This window comes from Eumetopias jubatus, unplaced genomic scaffold (assembly GCF_037043125.1).
Source record: "Eumetopias jubatus isolate StellerSeaLion01/CBP00866 unplaced genomic scaffold, mEumJub1_p1.0 scaffold_1, whole genome shotgun sequence".
Taxonomy (NCBI): domain Eukaryota; kingdom Metazoa; phylum Chordata; class Mammalia; order Carnivora; family Otariidae; genus Eumetopias; species Eumetopias jubatus.
Window position 1 is genome coordinate 1931562 of NW_028274807.1, and position 22187 is coordinate 1953748.

Sequence of the window (22187 nt, forward strand, 5' to 3'; positions counted from 1 at the left end):
ATTTTTATAAAAGCAAAGATATAAAAAAACCAGGGACAAATTTCCCTAATCAGAGACCATGTCTGGGAAGAAAAATGACAAGATTCTTAACCAAAGAGGCCATATCAACCTATTCTCAAAAACACCCACCAAGTTTTACTGTTAAAGCACCCTTTTTGTTGATGAAAACCTCTCCCATGATGAACTCCCAGATGCCCCAGACTGTTGCATATGTCAAAAGGACAGACTCAAGGGGGTCAACTTCTAACATAAAGACACATGGTGACGTGGCCGCTAGCGCAGCTTTCGGAGCGGAAGGCTGACGGGGCCACCAGTGGTTCTGGTTCTGCAGCCGCAGAGCTGCTCCTCGTTCAGAGGTGGCCCTGCAGGCCCAATAGACTGATGGGAGGGGACGAGGAGCAGCACCCATGGGCAGAGGAGAGGGGCTCCTGGGGGGCTCGGGCCAACCTGCGGTGCTCCCCTCAGGACAGACTGTCCTGCCAGCACCTGGGCCCTCGTCCCCAGCACGACATGAGTAACCCCTGCCTGCTCCTCCTGCAACCCCTCGTTCCACCCCCGCCAACCTGGCCCATCTCCATCGCCTTCTGCAGGCCACTGCCAGGACAGACCGGGGGGGAGGAAGGGCTCTCCAGATAACCAGGTGCCAGAGGGACAGTGAGCAGCGTGGCTGCACTCCGAGGGTGGAGACAAAGAGCTCATCCTCACGGGCTCCTTTCTCTCAGGGAAGGAAGCCTGCAGGTGGCGCCTCCACCCGGAGACGCTCAAGCCAAGCTCAGCCTCCCCCCTCCAGGGGCCTCTACATCTGCCAGGGAGAAAGGGGACACTGGGCGAGGTGCCCCGAGGGTCCCCCAAGCAGCATGTACTCAGCATGCTCTGGGGGTGTCCCCTCCTCACCTCCTCTCCACAATCTATGGAGCGCCCAGGATGATCCCACAGGGGGGTAAGGCTAGGCCCTGCTCAAGGCTCCTTGCCAGGCAGGCCACACACCCCCTCCCTGACCGTGGCGAGCAGCAAGCCAGCAGAGCGAGGGCAAAGTCACAGGCAGGCAGGCGAGCGCAGGTGATGCTCAGGTTCAGCGGTCACAGCACCTTCACTGGACAGTGCCTCCCTCTGAGCGGTAGGAATGTGAGGACCCTTCGTCCACAAGAGGCCAGGAGGGCCCCAACCTCACAGATTCTGCCTGAGCATCTTGAGGTGGGCTTTGGAAAACCCACAAGCGTGCAGGTGCCCAAAGGGGGACAGCTGCCAGACCTGCAGGCACCGAGCGCCGATAGGGCCGGACAGCCTGGATGAGCAGAGACCGCACACAGGCCTCCGGCCCCCCTCAGCCGCCAGGGACATGAGTGACAGCAGACGGCCTCAGTGGGGTGAGGCTGCCAGGCTCCACAAGCAGCAGAAACGCGCCGAGAACCTGAAATAGCTGCTTGCCGCCAAGTCCAGAACACTGGGTTTAGAAATAGCAAGCCACGTGCCCAGACAGCACCTCCCCACCGTCTCCTCCTGCACGTGACACAGTCATGCCCAAGGAGCAGCACCCCTCACAAAGGGAATGACCCTCAAACGGTCATATAACCCCACCTGCCCCCTCGGGTCCAGTGGCCGCTGCTGGTGGACAGCACTGTAAAGACAGCATCCCCCCTTGGAAGGAAGGTTCTGGAGTAGCAAGAGAGAGAAGGCTCTCAAGTGGTTATCTGTTGACGGAGGAGCACCCAAGGACCTGCCCACAACCAGACCCACTCTGCTGACGGAGGAGATCCGGGAGCTGAGGCGGCGCACCGTCCCTCCACACCGGCCCGCCACCTCTCTGCGTGCCCAGGGAGGCCTCCCGCTCACGCGTGGAGCAGCAGACGGAGGCATTCCACGAGCCTTGCAGGAGGCAGCCAGGACTCTTCCCAGATGGACATTCGCCCAGGCAGGGCCAGCAGCTCCACCCAGCTGGCCACGGGAGGGGGGCCCGTCTGCACGAAGGGCAGCGAGGTGAGCTGGGCCAAAGAGCCCGCCGGCCGCTTCCGGAAACGGGGCAGGTGGCATCCGCTCTGACCAGGTCAGTCTGTGGGCACAGCCAGGTCACAAATGCAAAATCCCACACAGGGACACAGAGACTGCAGTCTTTGGGTAGAGAAGGAGGTTTTGTCTTTTCTCTACTGCGCACATGCTTTTCCAATTATCAAGTGTTACCTTTCACAAAAGCGGTTTTAGAGGGAGGCCAGTCCCTGACTTCCGAGCCTCCGCCAGGGCTGAGCCTGGTTGTTCAGGGTTGAGGACTCGGGGCATCCATTCATGCGTCAGCTCAGCTTCATGGAGCCAAGACCTGGAACAGCACAGAGTGAAGGGGCTTCTTCCACAGCCTGGCCCCTCCTGCTCCCCCCAGATTCCAGAGAGAGCCCAGATCTTTCTCCCCCCGCCGGCTCTCCACGCCCCCCACCTCCTGTGCGAGGTCCACTGCAGCAAGACGCTGGCCCCCGAATGGCTGCATGTTCTCCCCCCATGCCATGTGTCAGCCATTCCTAAGACGGCCACATCCAACAAGCTACTTCAATTGGAGGGAACAGTCAGCCCACCATGCTGCCAGGAAGGGGGCCGCCGTCACAAGCTCCAAGACACAGGAGGGGGTCGCCATGAGCCTCCCTGTCACCTGCTTGGGCCACGCTCTGCAATCAGAGCTCCACAAGGATGACCTCACAGAGACCCCCAGCAGCCCTTCTTGCAGATGAGGGAGCCAATCACAGAAAGCCTCAGGCCTCCAGCAAGAAAACGGTGAGCAGGACGTGACCCAGCAGGCTGGCTCCCAACTGCCCGCCAACACAGCAGAGGGGGTCACTGACGTGCACAGGGCCTGGGACAAACGCAGCAGCACCACAGATAACTGACAAGAGGAAGACAGGCAGCAGAGCCCGGCCCAGGAGCCCCGGCGCGCCCACCCCACTCCAGCGTCTACACGGCACGTCACTCACGAGAGCAGAGACTAAAAGGTCAGCATCTCACTGCTTCCTGAGCAGAAGCGCTCGGCCTCCCAGGTCCCCAAGGAGGTGAACAGAACATCCGACTACAGGCACGTCCTCACACCGGCCACTGCCCACCGTGACAGGAGGCGGCTCCGGCACAGGTCGGGGTGGGACGGATGCCCAGAGCTATCTAGCAGCACAAACATGAGCACCCCCAGGGTTTGAGCCTGATCCAGACCTAGACCCGGGCCTCAGCCAACAGGCACACCGGGGCCCTGCAGTGTGGTACCCCGGCGGCCTGGCTGTAGAGTGGGGTACGGCCCTCCCAGTCCCAATTCTGGTCCCCTTTCCCACTGCCAGGGGATCTTGGACCTTAGTCCTGCGGGGTGGCTGCCTGGCTCACCCCGATGGTCCCCTTCATTGTCCTGAGGGTGGACACAGGTAGACACCGACTCCCAAGCCTACCTTGAGCCATGCCAGGGAGCACTGATGGGAGGGAGGAGGGGCCCCTTGCTCAAAGGGGCTGTGACCATCGCAGAGGCCCTGGAGCGTGGGGAGCAGGTGGGGCCTACACCTTGCTGTGGCTCACAATGATTCTGGGAGCCCAGGTGTGCCGGGCGTGTCCCATCTCCCCCCCACTCCCCACATGGGCTGTCATCTGGGTCACCAGGGCTGGGCAACAGCGCAGGAACAGGGCTTAGGCTGGGGCTCTCAGAGAGAGGCACCCGAGAGAGAGAAGGCCCGGAACTAGGCAGGGAGGTTCCGGCCAGAGGGCTGCCCCAGCCACCCGCAGGGTACATCTAGAGGCTGCCAGGGCCCCGCCTGCTGCACACCCTGAGCACAGGCCTGCAGGTGTGGGTGTTCAGCAGACATTCACCACACCACACCCTACCCTCTTTGGCCCAGAAAAGACACCTCCGAAAGGCACCAGGCCTCCTCCAGCATGGATTTCCGCCCCCACACCGCACTCAGGGCTGCCGGGAAGGGCACAGAGGCTCTGGCTGGTCAGCCTATCACAGGCAGGCCCCCAGCACAAGAGTTCGGTGGGCAGAGGGCAAGCTGCGGCCACTCCGAGGTGCTCCCGGCTCCACACCTCATCCCTCTCAGTACAGACTGCACACGCCAAGTCCTCCCGCAGCCGCGCTGCAGCGCCCATGGGCATCAGCCAGGTCCTCCCATGCTTCACCTCCCACAAAGAGCCATCTAGAGGCTGGAAGAAGGTCCTGGAAATGAAATGGCCGTGGCTTGTCCCAAAGTGGGGAGGAAGGGGAATTGAAACAAGGGACTAAGTACTCCCACATTCCTCCTCCCAAAGCCCTGATGACAAAGGGAGCGGGATGCAGGCCCCATACCCCACAGCCTCACGCCCATACCCTCTCCAAACCATCCAAGCAGGGCCCTTCCAGGCTGCCTCCTTGACCTTGCCCTTCCCTGCTTCCTGTTGTTAAAAAGAATGGGCTGGAGGCAGACCAAGGCGCAAGCAGCCGGACGGCGGGCCCCTTCCTGCCCCGGCACTGCGTGACCGCGGGGCCAGATGCCATCAGCATTCCAGCTCAGCGGCCCCACGGCTGCCAGCAGGCCCAGAGCAGAAAACCCTGCCTTCCAATCCTCCGCCTGGTCAGGGGCACAGACCTTTGGGCCCTGCGAGCCAGGCTGCCTCTGGAGGCAGTAGGTGCCCCTCCCTGGGGCTGGCCAGAGGCGCTCCCGCCCACAGGCTACCCCCACAGCAAGGAACCAAATAAATGCCCAGGCGGCAGCAGAGGGCCTTACAGCCAGCCAGTAGCCTGCGGTCACAGGAGACACGGCCACCTCTAGCGGGCGGGCGCCACGCACCGCAGCGAGGAAGCAGGAAGGCTCTCTGGCTCCCCAACCTGATAAACAGCACCACCGGCTGCAGACCTCTGGGAGTTCCCCGCAACAGCCTTCAAGAGGGCCAGAAGGCCACGGGGGCCTCAAACACTCCCTCAGCCAAAGCAGCCCCAGGAAGCTACCGGCAAGGCCCCCAGCCTGGCCCAGAGAGAGCAGTCATCCCGTCTCCTTGCTCACTTCGCACTCGGGGCAGCACGGGGAGAAGTGCTGAAAACCTGGTGGGTCATGTTTCACCCCTACCTCACAGCCGGAGGAAAAGCTGTGAAAAGTCTCTGAAGGCAGAGCTTTACAAAATCCCTGAAGACAACCGCCAGAAAGCCCTCGGAATCCGTGCTGCCGAGCTCCTCTCCTTAAGGCAGGGCCGGCCTCTCCAAAGCCAGGCTTGGCCTCCAGGGAGACGCAGCTTTGCCGCCCTCTGCTGAACACACTGCACACCTGCAGCTGCTCCAGACTGAAGCTGAAGGTCACAGTCCAGCCCCGGAGCCGGGGGCCGAGAAGGGCAGGCCCCCACGCTCTGTTCCCGGAGTCCCTGCGGCCTGGAGGCTGGCCTGGGCCGCTCACCACCGCCACCTCCCTACCCTCTCAGCCACAGCCTAGTTGGCTCCCAGAGCACCTTCTGGCAGCCTCCACACCGCCCAGCACACTGGCCATGCTCTTTGCTCATCCCTAGGGACTCCTTCCCTAACCAGGCCTGTCCTCTCCAGGCCTGCCCTCACGTGCCTGCTTCTCTGGGCTTGAGTCCAGAGGCCAGCCACTGCCCAGCCCAGGCCACAGGACTGAGTACTGGCCCACTGAGGACTGACGACAGACCAACCTTGTTATCTGCAACTTTCCAGCACAGACGGGTACAGAACTAGACACCCAGCACCGGCAGAGCAGTGTCCCGTGCAGGGGAAAGACGCAGAAGCCACATACTCACCCTGGACCAGCCGTGTGCCCTCCAAGACTGATGCAGAGGAGCTTCAAAGCCACTTCACATACAGGTCCATGAGCCCACAGACCCTGACCCTCGAGGCAGAGCCGAGTTCTGCTGCTGGGGGTGGGAGGGGCGTCTGCAGAGGGAATGGGGGGTAACCTTTGGCTCCACACCACAGCCTCCTGCCCCCAGGGTGGGAGGTGAAGCTACAGGGCCACAGGAGCCCCACAACCCACCGCACAGAGTCCAGCAGCCCCCACGGACTGGAATCAGAAGGTGGGACCAAGGAGGCAGACTTGGCTCGCAGGCCAGCAGGATTCCCAAAGGCTCTGTACACTCAGGGAAGAAAGATGCCAGCAGCAAAGGACCCACAAGGTCAAACAGGCCCCTTGGGCGTGAGCACAAGTTGACACAGGGAAAGAGCACATGTGTGCATGTTGGGTCAGGGGAGCCACACACATGCACGTGGCGGGGATGTACGACGGGCCAGGGCCCCCCCAACCGTACCCGCTGTGTGGCACGGTACAGCGGCGAGAGGGAGGCAGTTCTGTCTGTGACTCCGCCCAGGGCAAGGACTCTGGGAGGGCCATGTCCGTGCTAATCCAGGCCGACAGGCACCCTTGCCTTCATGGCCCAGCGGATGACTGAGCAGCAGCTGAGTCCTCAGATACCACCTTCCACAGGACCTGTCCCAGGCCACCAGCCCTCACTCAAACCTGGGAAGCCACAAAGTGCGACGTCTCCTGTAGGACCCAGGGCACTGGCCCGGCGGGAGGTGACAAGGGCCAAGATGGAAGAGCTGTTGGCCGAAAGGGAGGCACGGCACGGGGGGGAAGGCCGAAGCCCCAACACCTGAGCTGTCTGGACACGTCAAGCCAGCAGGGAAGGGGCCGCGGCTTCTGTAGCCCCAACCAGGTGCTGATGAAAATCAAGCACCGTGTCCAACACTTCCCATCTACTAACCCACCTTCACCAAAACACGCCTCAGACGACGTGAAGGCAAGAGGTAACTGAGTTCTGCCCACTGAGCAGAGACACGAGTGCGAGGCCCCAGATCTGCTGGCAGAGCGGCTGATGCACCAAGGTGCTCCACTCCGGGGGCTCCCACAGGACTGCAGTGGATGCTAGGACCCGATCAGGTCAGGAAGGACGTGGTCTTGCAGAGCTAAGAACCCAGAGAACCAGGCTGGGGTCTAGGATCTTCAAGAGGATCTGAGAAAAAATGGGAGAGGCTTCTGTACTCCTATAGCTGCCAAACAGGCCCCACTAGGCTCCTGCCCCGTATCCTGATGTGGCAGCAACAAAGACCACCGGAGGGTGGTGGCAACAAAGTTCAGCAGGTCTGGGTGGGGTCCCAGTGATGCTGGTGCTGGCTGGGGACCACCCTACAAGAGGCGCACAGCCTCAGCAGCTCTCTCTGCACAGGAGATGGGGAGGGGAGGGGAGACGTAGGGGGAGAGTCGACTGTGACCGTGCCCTGCAGGGAACAGTGGCAGAGGGAGGCCCTGCTGTCACTCCCACTGAGCTCAGCAAAGGGAGGGTCCAGCCCCTACACCGCCAGTTCACCTCCATCCGTGAAGGGGGACAAAGTACACCAGCCCCTCACAGACATGGGAGCACTGCCTGGCCAGCACGGCCAGAGGAGCCCCAGAAAACTCCCAGGCAGGCCACGTGGCACACCTGCCCAGCAGATGCCGCGCTCACCTGACAGCCGAAGTTAAAGAGATGCTCCAAACTCCAGCAAACTCCAGCAGACCCAACACTGTATCACCAGTGGTCCGACGCAGGACCCACAACTGCACACGAAGGCTCTGTCCCCTCCACTCCCTCCAGACTGTCCAGGGACACCGAAGCACAGACGGCTTCACCCGCTCTTTGCCCTGGATCCTCACCTGAAGCCAGCCCCTCAGAGACTCCACTACAGGCAGGCCAGAGGCGGGCGCAGGACTAGGGTCCCCGGCGCCCATGGACAGCACAGCCGACCTCTCCCCTGCAGGGCTCACCCTCTCAGGTAAGTGGGAATCTGCGCACTTCCACGGACAGGGCTGCCACTGAGAGCTGTGTGTCAGCTGACACAGGAACAAAAGCCACACACCAGTTACCTCCACCACGCCCCTGGATGGAGGGGACAAGTGCCCAGCACACATCACCACGGCAACGGGTCTGGATGGGCTCAGTCACTCCAGGCTGAGCACCCCTGCTGCCTCGGGCTGCACCGCTCCAGCTGTTAGCCACAGACGGGATGCTCACGCGGAAGGACGACCGTGAGGAGCACACGAGAAGGTGAGAGCACACGCCAAGCCGTCCCATCTCCCAGCTGGCGGCCCGCGAACCCTGCAGATGCCCACCCCGTGGAGGGCTCAGCCTGTGGGGGCCAGACCGGGCCCAGACCAGTGTGCCAGAGCCCGTCCCATGGGCAGAAGGCAAACAGCCCCACAGCCACCAGGGAGGCAGGAGGAGCGGGGGAGAGGCCACAGGATGGCACGCAGAAGGGGGACACTGCCAGAGACAGCCTCTGTCAGCTCTCTGAAAGAGTAACTTACACGGCGATTTAAAAACCCTAGCAGAGCTAACCTATACAACACAGAAAGCTCTCATCCAAGGCTGAGAGAAGCAGAAAACCGCCTGCTGGTCAACAAAGAAGCCTGAGTACCCATGGCCTCCACGCACACACCCGCCCCAGCCCCTGGGTCCCTGCAGGAGCGCAGGGACTCACACCAGGGCAAGACACAGCCCGAGCTGCAATCCGCTTTGCAGCGTGCATCCGCAGAAACAGTCGCAGGAGGGTCCATGAGGGACAAGAACACGCTACCCCTAAACGTGCCACTCTGGCCCGCCATGAGGATCCTTGGAGCTGGAGACAAATGGGATCAACAGATGCGGAAGGCAACCCTCCCAGAGCCTCCCTTACCTGACTAAAAGCAGAAAATTCTGAAAACGTCTGCCTGGGTCCCTGTCCTGTGACGTCTTCCGGCCTTGAAGACGACGGGAAATCAGCACCTAGATGCACGGGCGCCAACGAACCTTCCTCGGGTAAGTTCCCCCGATATTTACCTTCTCGTCTGTGACCCTGGAAGCCTACTAGTTCTAGCCTTCTATGCTAGATGCCAGAGAAGCCTCGGTTCCAACAGCCCCTTGCAGTTACCTCTCACTGAGGTTTCTCCCGGAAGATACATTGTTTTTCTCTCGCCTGTCTTTTGTTGGTTTACTTAGCAGGCTCCTGGCCAAGAACCCAGGGGTGGGTTCCCCTACAGGTTTCAATGTACTAAGAACTGCAAGGAGACAGGGATGGACACATCTCCCCTATGAAACAATAAAAACCCCAAAGCACGGTGTAAAATATAATCCGAAACAAAGGGCTTGATACAAATCACAGCTGTGAAATAATTACAACTTACAACACTTAAGAATGGCTTACAAACAGGAGACGCAAGCTGGAACAGTATCAAAAACCTGGAAGCCACATAATTACCCAACAAGAGACCAGTTCAGAAAAGCGCAGGTCAACTGGACAGAGTACTGTGGGGCCGCAGAGATCGGTGCTTACAGCAGCATGACGACAAGAAGGCCGCTACTTACAACTTTCGAGCCTGAAAGGCAGAGCAGGATTCAAGCAAGGTAAAAAGATGGGCAGGTCTCAGCAGAGCAGGATTACGGACCGGCACAGACAGCCCGGCCCCGCACGGGCCCACACGCCCCCATCGCCCCAAGCTCTCACCTGTGAGTGCGCGGCTCCCGGGGAAGCAGAGGCCTCCCCCCAGGCGGTGGGGGTGGCAGCGGCGGCGTGCCCTGCCCAGGCCAGAGCCCACCGCACACAAGCGCTGGTGACCGGCAGCAGCCCGTGAGAGAAACAACCAGCAGAGTCCCAAGTGGGGGGAAGTACACTGGGGAAAATGACCTGCCCACATCGTAAGACATGAAGGAAAAAGTGGGGCGGGAGCTGCAACAGAATGGCTGGCCTCAAGAGCACCCTGATTTCTACAAAGAAATTCTCAGGTGATCACGCAGATGTGAGCACCGCGCGCTTATCTGATGGTAAGGACTACTAAATGATACAGGCGTGTTAATGGTACCGCACGTTTATGTTTTAAGAACTCCGCATGTATATGTTAAAAGGACTTATGACTAAAACACTGTTTGCTTCAAAATAATCCAGTTGAAAGCAGGTGACAGGTACATGGGGTACCTTTACACCATTCTTTCTACTTTAGTACACCTTAAAATTTTTCCATTGGATAAAAAAACCTTTGAAACACGTACAGGTTAGCTGAAACTTGCCCTGGCCCACACATGAGTATGTCAGCCCTGGCCCAGGGCCAGGGCTGTAAACACCCGGACCTTAGCCTCACATTCTCACCTCTCCTGACGGAAGCAACGCTCCTTGTGTCCGGGTCCAGCTTCTGCACCAAAGCGCTGGGGTCTATCTTAGTCCCAGCAAAAACATCAGTGTTCATGAAAGCCCATTCCTAAGAAGCAAAGAAGACATAAGATTTCTCCATGGCTGCAGAGCACAACTCAAGGCCGGTGACGAAGCAGGGAGAGCCCCCGACGGGCCCTCCAGATGAGCCAGGCCGGACCAGCTCCTCCGCGGAGAGCCTGGGGGGGTAACCCTCGCCCCCCAGAGCTGAGCCCAGGGCCCCGGGAACCTAAGGCAGCACTCCCTCCCACCTGCCTCAAACCACCAAACAGGCTTTGTTCCTGTTGTGGGGACCATCTTAGACCAGACTCAGGATAGGTAGTGATTATGAACCAGAAGCACTGGGACAGGCACCAAGATTTCCTCCCAAACCTGCACCATCTTCTTCTTCCCACACCACTCTCCCATCTCATGACCACAGTTCCACCTCAGCAGTGTCTCCCCAGGCCTCCTTCCAACAGTGAGACTCCAAAACCCTCCCAGTCACTGCCAATCACACTGTCCTGAGCCAGAGCCCACCTCCCAGACCCACCTGGCTCATTCTAGGCCCAACCACAGAGGGACCGCAGGATCGACCCACAGGGGAGTCACAGACCAAAACAGGACTGCGGTGCGCAGAAACCAGCCCGAGTGCCTGCAGCCCAGAGCACCTGAACAAGAAGCTCACGCTCCTCGGGAGCTCGCAGGGTTGGAGGGAAAGTCAGTGAGCAAGAGACATCAGAAAATTCACAGGGGGCAGTGCTGGATGAGAGGCAGCTGGGAGGACCAAGCAGGGAAGGCCACCCCAGCTGAGCCCTCCCGCCGAGGAGGAGCCACAGGAGAGGAGGGGCAGCGTGCGGTCCCCGGTCGCCCGGGGCGGTGTGCACACAGCCGATCCTCACTTCTTTTCACATGGCCATTCGGACATTGTCCACAGGAGTGCTTTACATCTCAGTGCTTCAAATTTCAACTTAACTGTAACAGGTATTGATGCTACGCTGCTGGGAGTGTCTTTTGAGGTCTACAATGTCACATGACGAAAACCAGTGGTCTGTTCAAATGCCTATGTTCCACATCAGAGCCCAGCAACTGTAATCTTCGTCTCCGCGAGGCCCATCTGCCCTCTTCTCCTCCAAGTCTGCCTCCTCTCCTCAAGGTTTTCTTCTGCTTCCTTCTCTTCTGTGTTCTGGACATTCTTATTCCACAGTCTCCGTCTGATAATTCAATTTTCTGCCCTCACAGCATCTAACTCTGATATGCCGACGCTCGTTCACGGCGGGCTGTTTCCTTCTAATTTGGCTGCGGTCCTGAGATCAGCAGGATTTTACCCTTGTGGGACTCCCACCTGGCCTGGTCAGCCCAGGGATGAACAACCAGGGCTGCAGGGGAGCCCTGGTCAGATGGGCAGGAACGGGTGTGACACACGTCCTAGCAACCATTTAGCTGGAGCAGGTTACAAATTTCATCAAGAACTCGAAGAACCTATGGCTTAGGAGCTCTGCCCTGTTCTCCAACCCCCCCTTACAGAAACTCCCTTGGGAGCTCTACTCCTCTGCCCCAGCGGCCAACGATCCCGCCACCATGTGCCACGGGCTCTAGTCCAAGGTGAGCCAGAGGATGGGGCTCCCTTCCCCCACCTCGCCCCCACCCGTTGAGCAGGGAAGGCTGGGAACAGCAGTCTCCCCGCTCACCCCAGCTTCCGTGGGGCAGAGGTACTAACTAGCCAGGAAGAGGGGCCACCCCCTCGGGGCCAGGGTTTCTCTTCAGCGCGATGAAAATGTTCTGAAATTTGTGGTGACGACTGCGCGCCTCGGTGAATATGCTTAAAAATGCCCGTTGAATTGCACACTTCCGACGAGCGAATTTTACGACACGCAGATGGTATTTCGAGGGTTTCTGTGAAAGCCAGGGCACCGGCGCCAGACCCCGTGTTCACACGGCAGTCCGCCACCAGCCGAGCGTACTCGGTCACACGGCGTCCACGTGCGCAGTGCTCCCACCCCCCGACCGGCGCGCTCCGGGCCGCCATCGCTCGCCAGCCCCCGGCTCCCGGGCAGCAGGTACACGCCCGCAGCGCTCTGCCCGCCCCGGGGGAAATCGGCCCCCCGCGAGACGGCGTGAGGCGCCCACCCCGGGACCCCGGCCGCACCCCCACCGACCCCGAAAGCAGCAGGCGGAGCGCGGCCCCGCGGGAGGGAGGGACAGCCCGACGAGCGGGCGCGCGCACGCACACACGGAGCGGCGGCTGCGGACCCCGGGCCTCTCTCCGCTGCGCAGCCCCGCTGCCCGCCTCCCTGACCCCGCGCGGCCCCCACGCTCAGGGGCGCCTACCGCACCGCCACTCACCTTCGCGCCGACCCCGCGGGCCGCGGCCTGCGCAGGGGCCGCCTCCCGGGTCGGGGGCGCGGGGTCGGACGCGGCCTGCCCCGCGGGCCTCACCGCCGCCTGGTGCACGCGGGCCCGCAGCCCCCTCACCTTCCCCATGCTCCCGCGAACCCCGCCGCCCGCCGGAAGCCACGCGGCGCGCGGCGCCCGGCCGGCCGGAAGCTGGTCCTGCGCGCGGGCGGCCCGGGCGGAAACAGGAGCGGGGCGGGTGGGATCCGCGCTCCTCCTGCGCCCGCCGCGCAGGCGCCCGGGCGGGGGCGGGGCTAGGACGCGCGGCCCCGCCCTGGCCCCGCCCCGGCCCCGCCCCGCCGCCTTTGGCCCGGCAGGTGTGGGTAACCGCTGTGGTCCAGGCGGCCGTCCTGCGATCCCGGGGAATGATGGATGGATACAGCCTGCACGGAGACCAAGCATGTTGGAAATACACCAGTGTGTCAGCCACACGGCCTCGGGCCTTTGAGAAACGCCCTGGGGGAGCGGGGGGAGAACAGGAATCAGAGAGCTGGGGCGTGCGGGCCCGTGCGTGCTGAGAAGTGGAGTCCCGTCTGCAGCGGGACACCCAGGCACTAAGGGGAACCCCAACAGCCCTTGACCCACCTAGTCCGTTTGCTTTCATTAACTCTGGTCGCACATTTACACTGTTCATTTAGTCCTCTGAACGATTCCTGGAAACTGGTGTAACTCACCCATTTCAGCCTTAAAGGGGTGCAGGGTCGCAGGCTGGGAAGCCCTGCTCTTGGGACATCCGCGGTTTGCTTTCTGTGCATCCAGTCCGGACGGGTGTGCTCAGGAAAGCAGTCTGGGGGTGGGTGTGATTCCCATCCTCAGGGAGCCCGTTGTGCTGCTGGGGAGAAAAAGCTGACGGATCTAGAACAATGTACAGCACGAAACAGGCAGTGGTTGAGGCCACGCAGGAGTCCAGACTCAGCCAGGGCACCAGCCACAGTGTCCCCCCCCCCCACACTGGGTGCCAGCACCCACGTCTCAACCACGTCCAGGAGCCCGGTGGAAGCCCACCTACGCAGATGAGTTTTGAAGAAGAGCCAGCTGCAGGCAGAGCTGGGTGCCACTTCTCAGGAGGGACACAGAGGTGCTCCCCAGCAGGAGATCGGACAGATGACCACATCAGCCGCTTAAGACCAAGGTGACAGGATCTGTGATTGACTCAAGGCCACATAACTGGCTGGAATTTGTGTCCACTTATATATTTAAGGCTTTACTGAGGATGTGATATTCTAGAAAAGGCAAGACTATGGCTAGTCAGCACATCCTACTTGGGTTGATAGCAGGTCTGTTCAGGGTGTCCTTGGCTGCGCTGTGCAGGAGTGAGGGTTGACTTCACAGAACGGATCTAGGCTGAAGCCACAGAGAAATGTCCCTGGAAGAAACCCCAGAAGACCCTCTCAGGCTTGACATCCCCCCGCTGTCAGAGCTGCCAACGTGGATGTCTGACCAGAATCTGCCAGACCGGTCTGGTCAAAAGGAGAGACCAGCTTCCTCTGGCTAGAACCTCCTGCAAGGGTGTGAGCAGCACTGGTTGTGCTTAGCACCGGCTCAGCTCGAGGCCTGCCACAGCTTCAGTTTTAGGGTCTGCTTTTTGCCTCTTCCGTGCAGTGCAAGTTTTCTCAGTAAAGGGAAAACAATGTCCAACAAGATGGGTCAGCTAGGGGTTTTCGAAAGTCCTGGGGCCTCTCCTCCCTCCGTCTGTCCGTGGTCCGCCTAGGTGACCTCGCCCTTCCCTGCTATCCTGACATTTCCATCTGCAGCTGGATCTCTCCAGCTCCACCTGAAAATTTAGTGAAAATCTCAAAACAGAATTCTTGGTTCTGATCCCAATCTGTCCCTGTGCCCCAGCAGCATATTTGCCTTCCAAAGAATGGCACGGTTACCCATGCAGCTGCCCAAGCCAAATACCGAGGCGTCATCTTCGCCGGCTCCCCCTCTCCCGGGCGTGTTCAACCCAACAGCCCCGTATCTCCAACCCCCCAACTCCCCCACCCCCAGCCGGGGGCTCCTGCCCTGGCCTCCTCGCTGGTCTCCCTGCCCTCTAGCTCTACCCTTGGCCCTCCTGGAGTCCCTCTCTGCTTACAACACCCGATGTCCGCAGAGGAGAGGCCTGGAAGGGCGAGCCTGGCCCGGCTCTCCCCAGGAAGCTCCGCCCCAGCCGCTCTCCCCTTCCCAGCGCTAAACCACGCCTCGGCGCGTCCCCTCCCTGCGGGACCTGGATTCCTTGCTTTTTCTCTGATTCGTTGTTTTGCCGCCCGAGGGCGCTCGCGGACCGCTATGGGCGCACCCCGGGCTTCTGGGTTTCCGGGCGGAGCTGGGCTGGCGGCGGGGCTGCGGGAGAATCCGCTTCCCCAGGGCCTGGAGCCCTTTCGGGCCGTCTCAAGACCACCGCGCGCCGAGACTCGGGGTCCCACGCAGCCGCGGAAGGTTGGCCTCCAGGAGGTGCAGACTCCCCCGCTGCTCTTCACGGTCCCCCGGGGCCCTCAGGGAGGGACTTCCTAGTGAAGAACCCGGTTCCGCAGACCCCACCAAGCTGCGCGTGGGAGCCGCCAACGACCGCTCCCCAGAGGGCAGCGCCTTGCAGCCCCGACGCCGTCCGCGCCCAGTCACCGTCCTGGGATCGGGACTCCCAACCCTGCCTGGCCCTGGGCCGCTGCTCCAACCCTGCACTCGCCAAGTGCCCAGTGCCAGGACTTCCTTCCCGGGGTGTTCACGGGGCGGGGGGGCACCAGCCTCCCCGGTGCAGCGCCCAGCAGGGCAAACCCGGCTCCAGATAAATTCTCCCCAGCGCTCCTCCCTCAGCCCTGGGAATGTGTCCTCTCAGCCCGTTTCCGCCCCTCTCCCTGCACACTCTGCCCCTTTCGACTCCTTCCTGGCCTGAGTCCGTGCCTCAGGGTACCCCCAGTCCTCGCTCTGGGAAGGAAGGCCCGCGCACGAGGCCAGCCAGGCTTGGGGTCGACTTGGACAAAGCAGTGATGCAGTTTTGGAATATAGGTGAGGTTCCGTGAGGTTCCGTGGGGTGGAGTCCAGAGCCCACGACCAAGAAAGAATTCTTGAGGCCTCTTTGGTGCAAAATGGTGGCTTATTAAAGCACCGGGACAGAATCCGTGGGCAGGAAGAGCTGCTACCCTGTGGTCTTGAGGAGTGGCCTGTTACATACTCAGGAGTTGGGGAGGTGAGGACAAAGGGGGTGTCCAGAAGGACTGTCATATGCTAAAGACTCCCAGGATACTGAAGGCCTGGTTGTTGACAAGCCAAGGTTGTTTTCCCCTCCAATGAGGCACGAACATGAAGACAGTTGGGAGGTTCCTGGAGGAGCGTTGCCTTCCTCCAATCACAAGTCCTTGTCAATGGGCTTCAGGGTCAAAACAAATTCAATTTTATTTACATTTCCTCCTGCCTCAGCCTCCCTTCATATTATGGAGGGGAGGGTGATGTTAGGGCTTCAGGAAACTGTGTTGTGGGTCTCTTGGAAGTTAGGTTATTGATGAGAAAGCTTCTTCCTTGTAAATCACTAGGACACTTGTAAACGGAGGGAGACTCCTGTCCTGCAGGACTGTGATCTCTATCAGTTAACCATTTGTTTTTCCTTTAGGGCAGCCAGGAGGGCCTGAGGAATGTCACACATACCACACGGTGGGGATGGGGGTGGTGGAATACCAGCTTCTGCTTTGTCCTCAGCTAGCCTTCTGTTCCCTCATTAGTAGGAGTTTCTGGCCCTATTGCCCCATCCCTACAATGGTGCCACTGCGGGATCCTTCAGGAGACAGGTAGAGCCCCAGGAGCGCCTGTGGGCAGCACGCTCAGTAGATTCCAGGGGCCCCCGAAAAGGGAGGCAGCAAATGCGGCCTGGTTCCCGGCTCAGGGTCGGTGTGGGGTTGGCAGGGGCAGAATCCTCAGCGCACCCCAGCCCATCCTGCCCACCCAGGTGCTTGAGGGCGAAGGGATGGGAGGCTGGTTTCACTCCCCCCCCCCCACCTTCCGGACCCTCCCTTGCGTGCTGGACCAAGTGACTCTGGGAAGGAGAGCCACGGTGCAGGGCGTGCGGCTGAGACCTGACCCACTCAGCGCGCAGGGGGTTCGATCCACTGATTACAAATTGGGAGACTAAGGCAGGTGCCAAGTCCCGCCATCCTCTGCCTGGCCTGGTTTCTGGGCGAGGGTGTTGAGGCCACGCCCAGAACCTTCACCGCGACCCAGAGGGCACAGCTGGAGAGGGGCTGCCGGCAGGGGGATGGGGGTCAGCTGTGCCCCGTAGACGCGTTGGCACCTGGGCGCAGCTGCCTCTCGGTCCTACCGCCAGACGAAGGCAACCCCGGCCCCCGGCGGATGGGGACGTGGCATGCCGCGCCGACAGCAGCGAGCTGGGGTCGTGGTCGCCTCCACCCCCGTGACTTTTGGCTTTGTTTCAGGGACTTCTGTAGTTAAAAACGGTCGGTTTGAATCTCTGCAGGGCCGTTTGTCGTCCGAACAGCTCCATAACCAGACGAATTTCCGGGAATCGGGCACGCACGCCTCCCTCGTGGCTCCTGGACAGCGCGACGGGTCCCCAGCCTGAGCGCGCAGCTACCGCGGGGTGGACAGTCCGTGCCTGTCCGTGCCCAGGAATGCGACCGGAAGCTCAGATGCAAACTATTTGGGGCTGTGCAGTTCCCGAATTTGGAAACGTTCTGGGTAAAGATAATGTGTCCGACTCACTGCGCGATGCCGGGGGCGATTGGAGGAAGTGGCGAGGGAAGGGGTGAGAGGAAGAGGCCCCGAGAAGTCGAGATTTCGCCAGCGCGCTCCGCCCCGCGGGGGTGCCGGGTGGGGCCCGCTGTCGCCCTCCGGGGGCGGTCCCACAGCCCCAGGCCCCAAACTTCCAGCTTTGTTTCTCGCCATTCCTTCCAGCCCTCCCTCCCCCGAGCTGGCTAGAGAGCCGCTTCTGACATTTGACGGTCAGGTTAACCTAGTTTGTAGTTAACATCCTTTTCTGATTATAAAATTAATACATGGCTATCATAAACAATTTGGAAAATACAGAAAACTACTTTAGACAGCTAAAATCCCTTTGACCCCCTTGCTCAGAGGTGCCTGCAATGAACAGCCAGTTCCTCCCAGCATCTTTTCCGCCCTCTGTCTGGGTCTTGCAGCCTTTTGAAAAACTTGGAATTTTCATGTTCAGGTGTGAGAAGGGTTAGGTCTCCCTGGCGCCCACCCAGCACACAGCCCTGGGTCTCAGACCAGCCCCCACTCCTACCCGTGTAACCTTCAGCAGGCAATTCCCTGCGTGGATGGGGTCACACCCAGATTAGGGCAAATGTTCCAACCCCCTGCTCAACCTCAGCCTCACCCCAGCTTAGCTAGCTCCTGGGTGCTTTGCCATCAGAATGGGGTTTTCCTCTCCTACTCCTCTGTCTTATTCGCCAGCCCTAGTGGGCTGGGCACTTGGCCCTGACCCCTGGCCCACCTCCACCTTTCCAGGGTCTGTTGAGAGCCTCAGGTTTTTCATCTCAGTGTCCTGAGAGGCGGATCCATCACCCCCGCCTTTCAGGAACTGGGCCAAGGCCTTGCAGCCATCTGCCCAGCAGGTGCCTGGGACTGCAGTCCAGGGTTCCCAGGGCCCAGGCACGTGGCCCACCGCTGCTCACCTGACCTACACCTCTGCGGGCCAGAAGCAAGACTGACCATGGGACCCCACGTTGGAAAGGTGCTGCTTTTCCCTTGAGAGAGAGAACAGGAAGAAGACAGAGAAGACTGCCCCCCAGCCTGCGAGGGCTCCCCGGGTGAAGGAGGGTGAGACCTCTCTGGATAGGTCCTTCTGGGCTGAGAGGCCAGCTCTGGACTGGGGCCCAGCACCAGGGCAGGGGACGGGAAGCAGGTGGGCAGAGCGGGAGCACTTCATGGGAGAAAAGAGGCCCCTGGTCCCAGCTGGATGCCCGCAAGGGTGTTGTGGACCCGGGTGGGGGGACGGCACAGGAACACCCCCACCTCTGGGGCTTGGGGTGGGGGTGGGGGGGCTGGGGAGCCAAATGAGATGCCTCTTTCTCCTCTGCAGGGGAGAAGGGATCTTGAAACTGGGGCAGGAGGCCAAGAGAGAAGCTTTGCAAGAGAGAGAAAAGGCCCCTAGGGTCGACTTCAGCTCCAGGTGACTCCGGTTCTGACCCGGGCTCTGGCCCTTCCTCCACAGCACCCAGTGCCTTCTAAGAGGTGCAGGCCCACTGGGGCCTGGGGTTAAGAGTCTGCTCTGGGGCTACGCCCCCTGCTGCCCCTCAGACCACCTGGAGTGTGTTGACCAGCTGCTCAGGCCCCACCCCGATCAGGCTCTGGATCAGTGGGCTGGGCGTGGGCCAGGGGATCTGCATTCCTCACATGCACCCTGACCAGCACTTAGGCCGGGATTTCCAGGTTCCTGGGTGTACTTCCTCCTCTCCCACCCACCGTCCTCTGTCCCCAGAGAATCAGTGGTCTACAGCAGGGCTCTGCCTGGTTTTGAGCACAGCTCAGCTCATTTACATACGTTTACATGCGTTTGCATACGTTTACATGCGTTTACACTCAGATGGTCCCTGCGGCCAGAGCAGCAGAGCTCTGCAGTTTCTGCAGCTGGCCTGTGACCAGCAAAGCCGAAAATACACACTGCCTGTGGGTCATGCACTTTCTCTGTGCTAGGCACTGTTCTGGGTCCCCCGTTGGCCCCGTTGGCATCACCCACGGATGTCGGACCAGTGATCAGACCAGCGAGGCCAGAAGCGGCTGCGTGCGTGTCACCACGGCCATGAGGCGAGGGAGCAGCCCAGGTCTTTGTCCCTCACCTCTACCTCCTGACACATTGGGGTATAAGGTGTCACCCCGAGGCCAGAAGAAGGGACGGCTCCTTACCGAGTACATATGCGGCAGGGAGGCCCATGGGGAGACAGCATTTGGGATGCACCCTTTATGATGGAAAATGCATGGGCAGGTTGGGGGCGCTTTACAATTGACCATTCAAGCAAGACAACACCAATGAGTTCAGGGATGAGGCGGTAATTAGATTTGGCCAAAGCACAGGATCCCTGGTGGGGGAGGGAAATTCAGTGTTTCTGTAGACATTCCCAGGGATCCTGGTTGGGAAGAGGCGTGAGAACGTCTCTCACATATTCCTCCAAAGGCTCAACCTACCCTGAAACACACCTTCTGGGGATGGGCAGTGGCAGGCGCTGCCACCCCCACCAACCCAGGAAGGCCTCAGACGCCATGCCTTCCTGTGTGTCCTTCCTTCACGCTGTCAACATGCAGGGAAGCCAGGTTCTCATTTGCACTTCTGGGAGGGAAGGGAGGAAAGAATTTCATTCCTACCTATTACATGCAAAGAAACAAATGCAGAAAAAGTAAATTGTTCCCCCAGGTTCAAAAGTTAAAAGGTAGAAGCAGAAAATTCAACAAGAAGAAATTTCTTTCTTTTTCTTTCTTTCTTTCTTTCTTTCTTTCTTTCTTTCTTTCTTTCTTTCTTTCTTTCTTTCTTTCTTTCTTTCTTTCTTTCTTTCTTTTTTTAGGGACGGAGGAGTGGGGAGGGGCAGAAGGAGAGGGAAGGAGAATCTCAAGCAGACCTTGCAGAGACCACAGAGCCTGACACAGGACTCGATCTCAGGACCCTGAGATCATGACCTGAGCCAAAAATCAAGAGTCAGATGCTTAACCAACTGAGCCATCCAGGTGCCCCCAAAAGAAATTTCTCTATAAATCCAGGTATAGATACTCCCCTCAAAAAAAAAAAAAAAAAAGTCTGCTTTAGTTTTACTGAAAGCTCCATGATCCCTGGGACTTTGTCTCTATCATCTTTTTATGATTTGTAACTTTACATTTATTGGGCACCTGCTGTGTGTGCCAGGCCCTTTGGAGGACCCTTTCATATATCTTCATTTGTCCTCACAAAGGGGGGGGGTGAAGGAAACTGGGGCCCAGGGAAGGGAAGGGATTAAGTGTCTAGAGGCTACTACCACTACCAGTGGGCCTCTCTGTTGGACCCCAAGTGCAAGCTCCTCTCTTAGCTCAGCACCCATGCCCCCAAACCAGGCCCCTGGGGCAAGAGGAGCTTAGAAGGCAATCATGGAAACTGAGTTCCTTAGTCCAGGGTTGGAAGGTACAAAGTTGCTTTGACAAAGGGTAGCCCAGACTTTCAGTGGGCACACATCCCTATAGATGTCCACAGGTGGCTCTATTTGGCGTTGGTAGAAATGACAAACTGAACAGGAAATGGCAACTGGATAGGTACCATAAGGAGAGAAATGACCCTGGGGCCTGGGTTAGGATTAGGTGGCTCCCCTGACCTACTGGGGCCCCACAGGTCAGCCTGATCTTCATAGTGAAAGGAGAAATTAGATCCCAGGGGGCCAGGAAGGCATTATGACCTTCCCGTTGTGGTAATGAAGATGTTAGCTCCTCACACCCCCACCCATTCCTCACATCTCTGTAGAACTATAAAACAGTTTCATTTTTAAATTATTATTTTTTTAAGTAATACCATGTTCAGCATGGAGCCCAAGATGGGGCTTGAACTCACGACCCTGAGATCAAGAGTCAGATGCTCAAGTGACTGAGCTGCCCAGGTGACCCCCAAACAGCTTCATTTTTTTTTAAAGATTTATTTATTTATTTGACAAAGAGAGAGAGAGCGCGTGCGCACAAGTAGGCAGAGAGGCAGGCAGAGGCAGAGGGAGAAGCAGGCTCCCTGCAGAGCGGGGAGCCCAACGTGGGGCTTGATCCCAGGACCCCGGGATCGTGACCTGAGCTGAAGGCAGACGCTCAACTGCCTGAGCCCCCCAGGCGCCCAAACAGTTTTATTTCTAATCTGGGCTCAGTGCTTTTGTTATTCTGACAATGTAAATGTGCACTAATGAGCCAAATGGACATTCTATAATTACATTTTCTTCCTTATACAACTTGTGGTTTTCCCCCAGAGTTGATAATTGCTTAACTGTTTCTGGCTCAATCTCCTCTGAATCCAGAGCCAAGGCTTCTGCCCTCCAATAGGTTCTCAGCGTGACCTTCCACAAAGTCAAATCTGTTGGTTAATCTTTCTCTTCTGATGAGGGTTGGGCAGTCCCTGCTCAGGCCATGGGCCAGCCCTTGCCCCAGCCTCCTCAGGGTGTCCTTCCTTCAGTTGAGTTGGAGGGAGGAGCCCAGAAAGAGGAAGACTAAGGAGAAAAGGCGCTCTGCTTGACATGAAGGTGGTGGTTGGGTAGTAAGTGGGGAGGGGGATACGTAGGCCAGCATCCAGGACGGTAGGAGGCTAGAGATGGCCCCCACCTCTCAAATATCTTCCCTACTTTCTATGCTCGCCTGGCTCCTCTAGCACCCTGGATTACAGTAAGGACGTCCGTTGCCCTGGCAGGGTGACTGCCTGCCTGTTGGTATGGATTTGTGGGAGACCCAGCGAGAGAAGTGTCTGGAGCCCTCGCCGGGGCAGACACTGCTTTCGGCTCTGTTCCGCCCACTCCCACTGGAGCAGGCTCACACCCGCCTCTGCAGCTGCCTCTGCCAACTCCTCCACCCCCTTCCTCGCCCACAAAGGGAGCAACAGCTGAATCAACATGCAGAAGGAAGTTACTGGTAGGAAGAAATTAAAAAGAAAATAAAAGCAAAGATGGGGGAGGAGTCACGAAAAGACAAGAGTTGGGGCAGAAGGAAGTTAGCAAAGGGATGCAAGATAGGA

General features: G+C 59.3%; 1 protein-coding gene across 5 annotated transcripts in view; it reads right to left on the minus strand.

The window, feature by feature from the left end:
- SLX9 (SLX9 ribosome biogenesis factor) overlaps positions 1–14457 on the minus strand; it is a 35734-nt gene extending 21277 nt beyond the window's left edge. For 2 of the 5 annotated variants that reach the window (XM_028126513.2, XM_028126509.2), the window contains exons 1-2: positions 12473–12625; positions 10088–10196 (exon numbers count right to left, since the gene is read on the minus strand). In XM_028126513.2, coding sequence (XP_027982314.1) covers positions 10088–10196; positions 12473–12610 — 247 coding nt within the window. In that variant the 5' untranslated portion in view covers positions 12611–12625. Of the gene's footprint in view, positions 1–10087; positions 10197–11102; positions 12148–12472; positions 12626–13194; positions 13457–13525 lie in introns of those variants that run through there. The other 3 variants (XM_028126510.2, XM_028126512.2, XM_028126514.2) reach the window with 3 other exon arrangements.
- Between the last annotated feature and the right edge of the window lie 7730 nt (positions 14458–22187).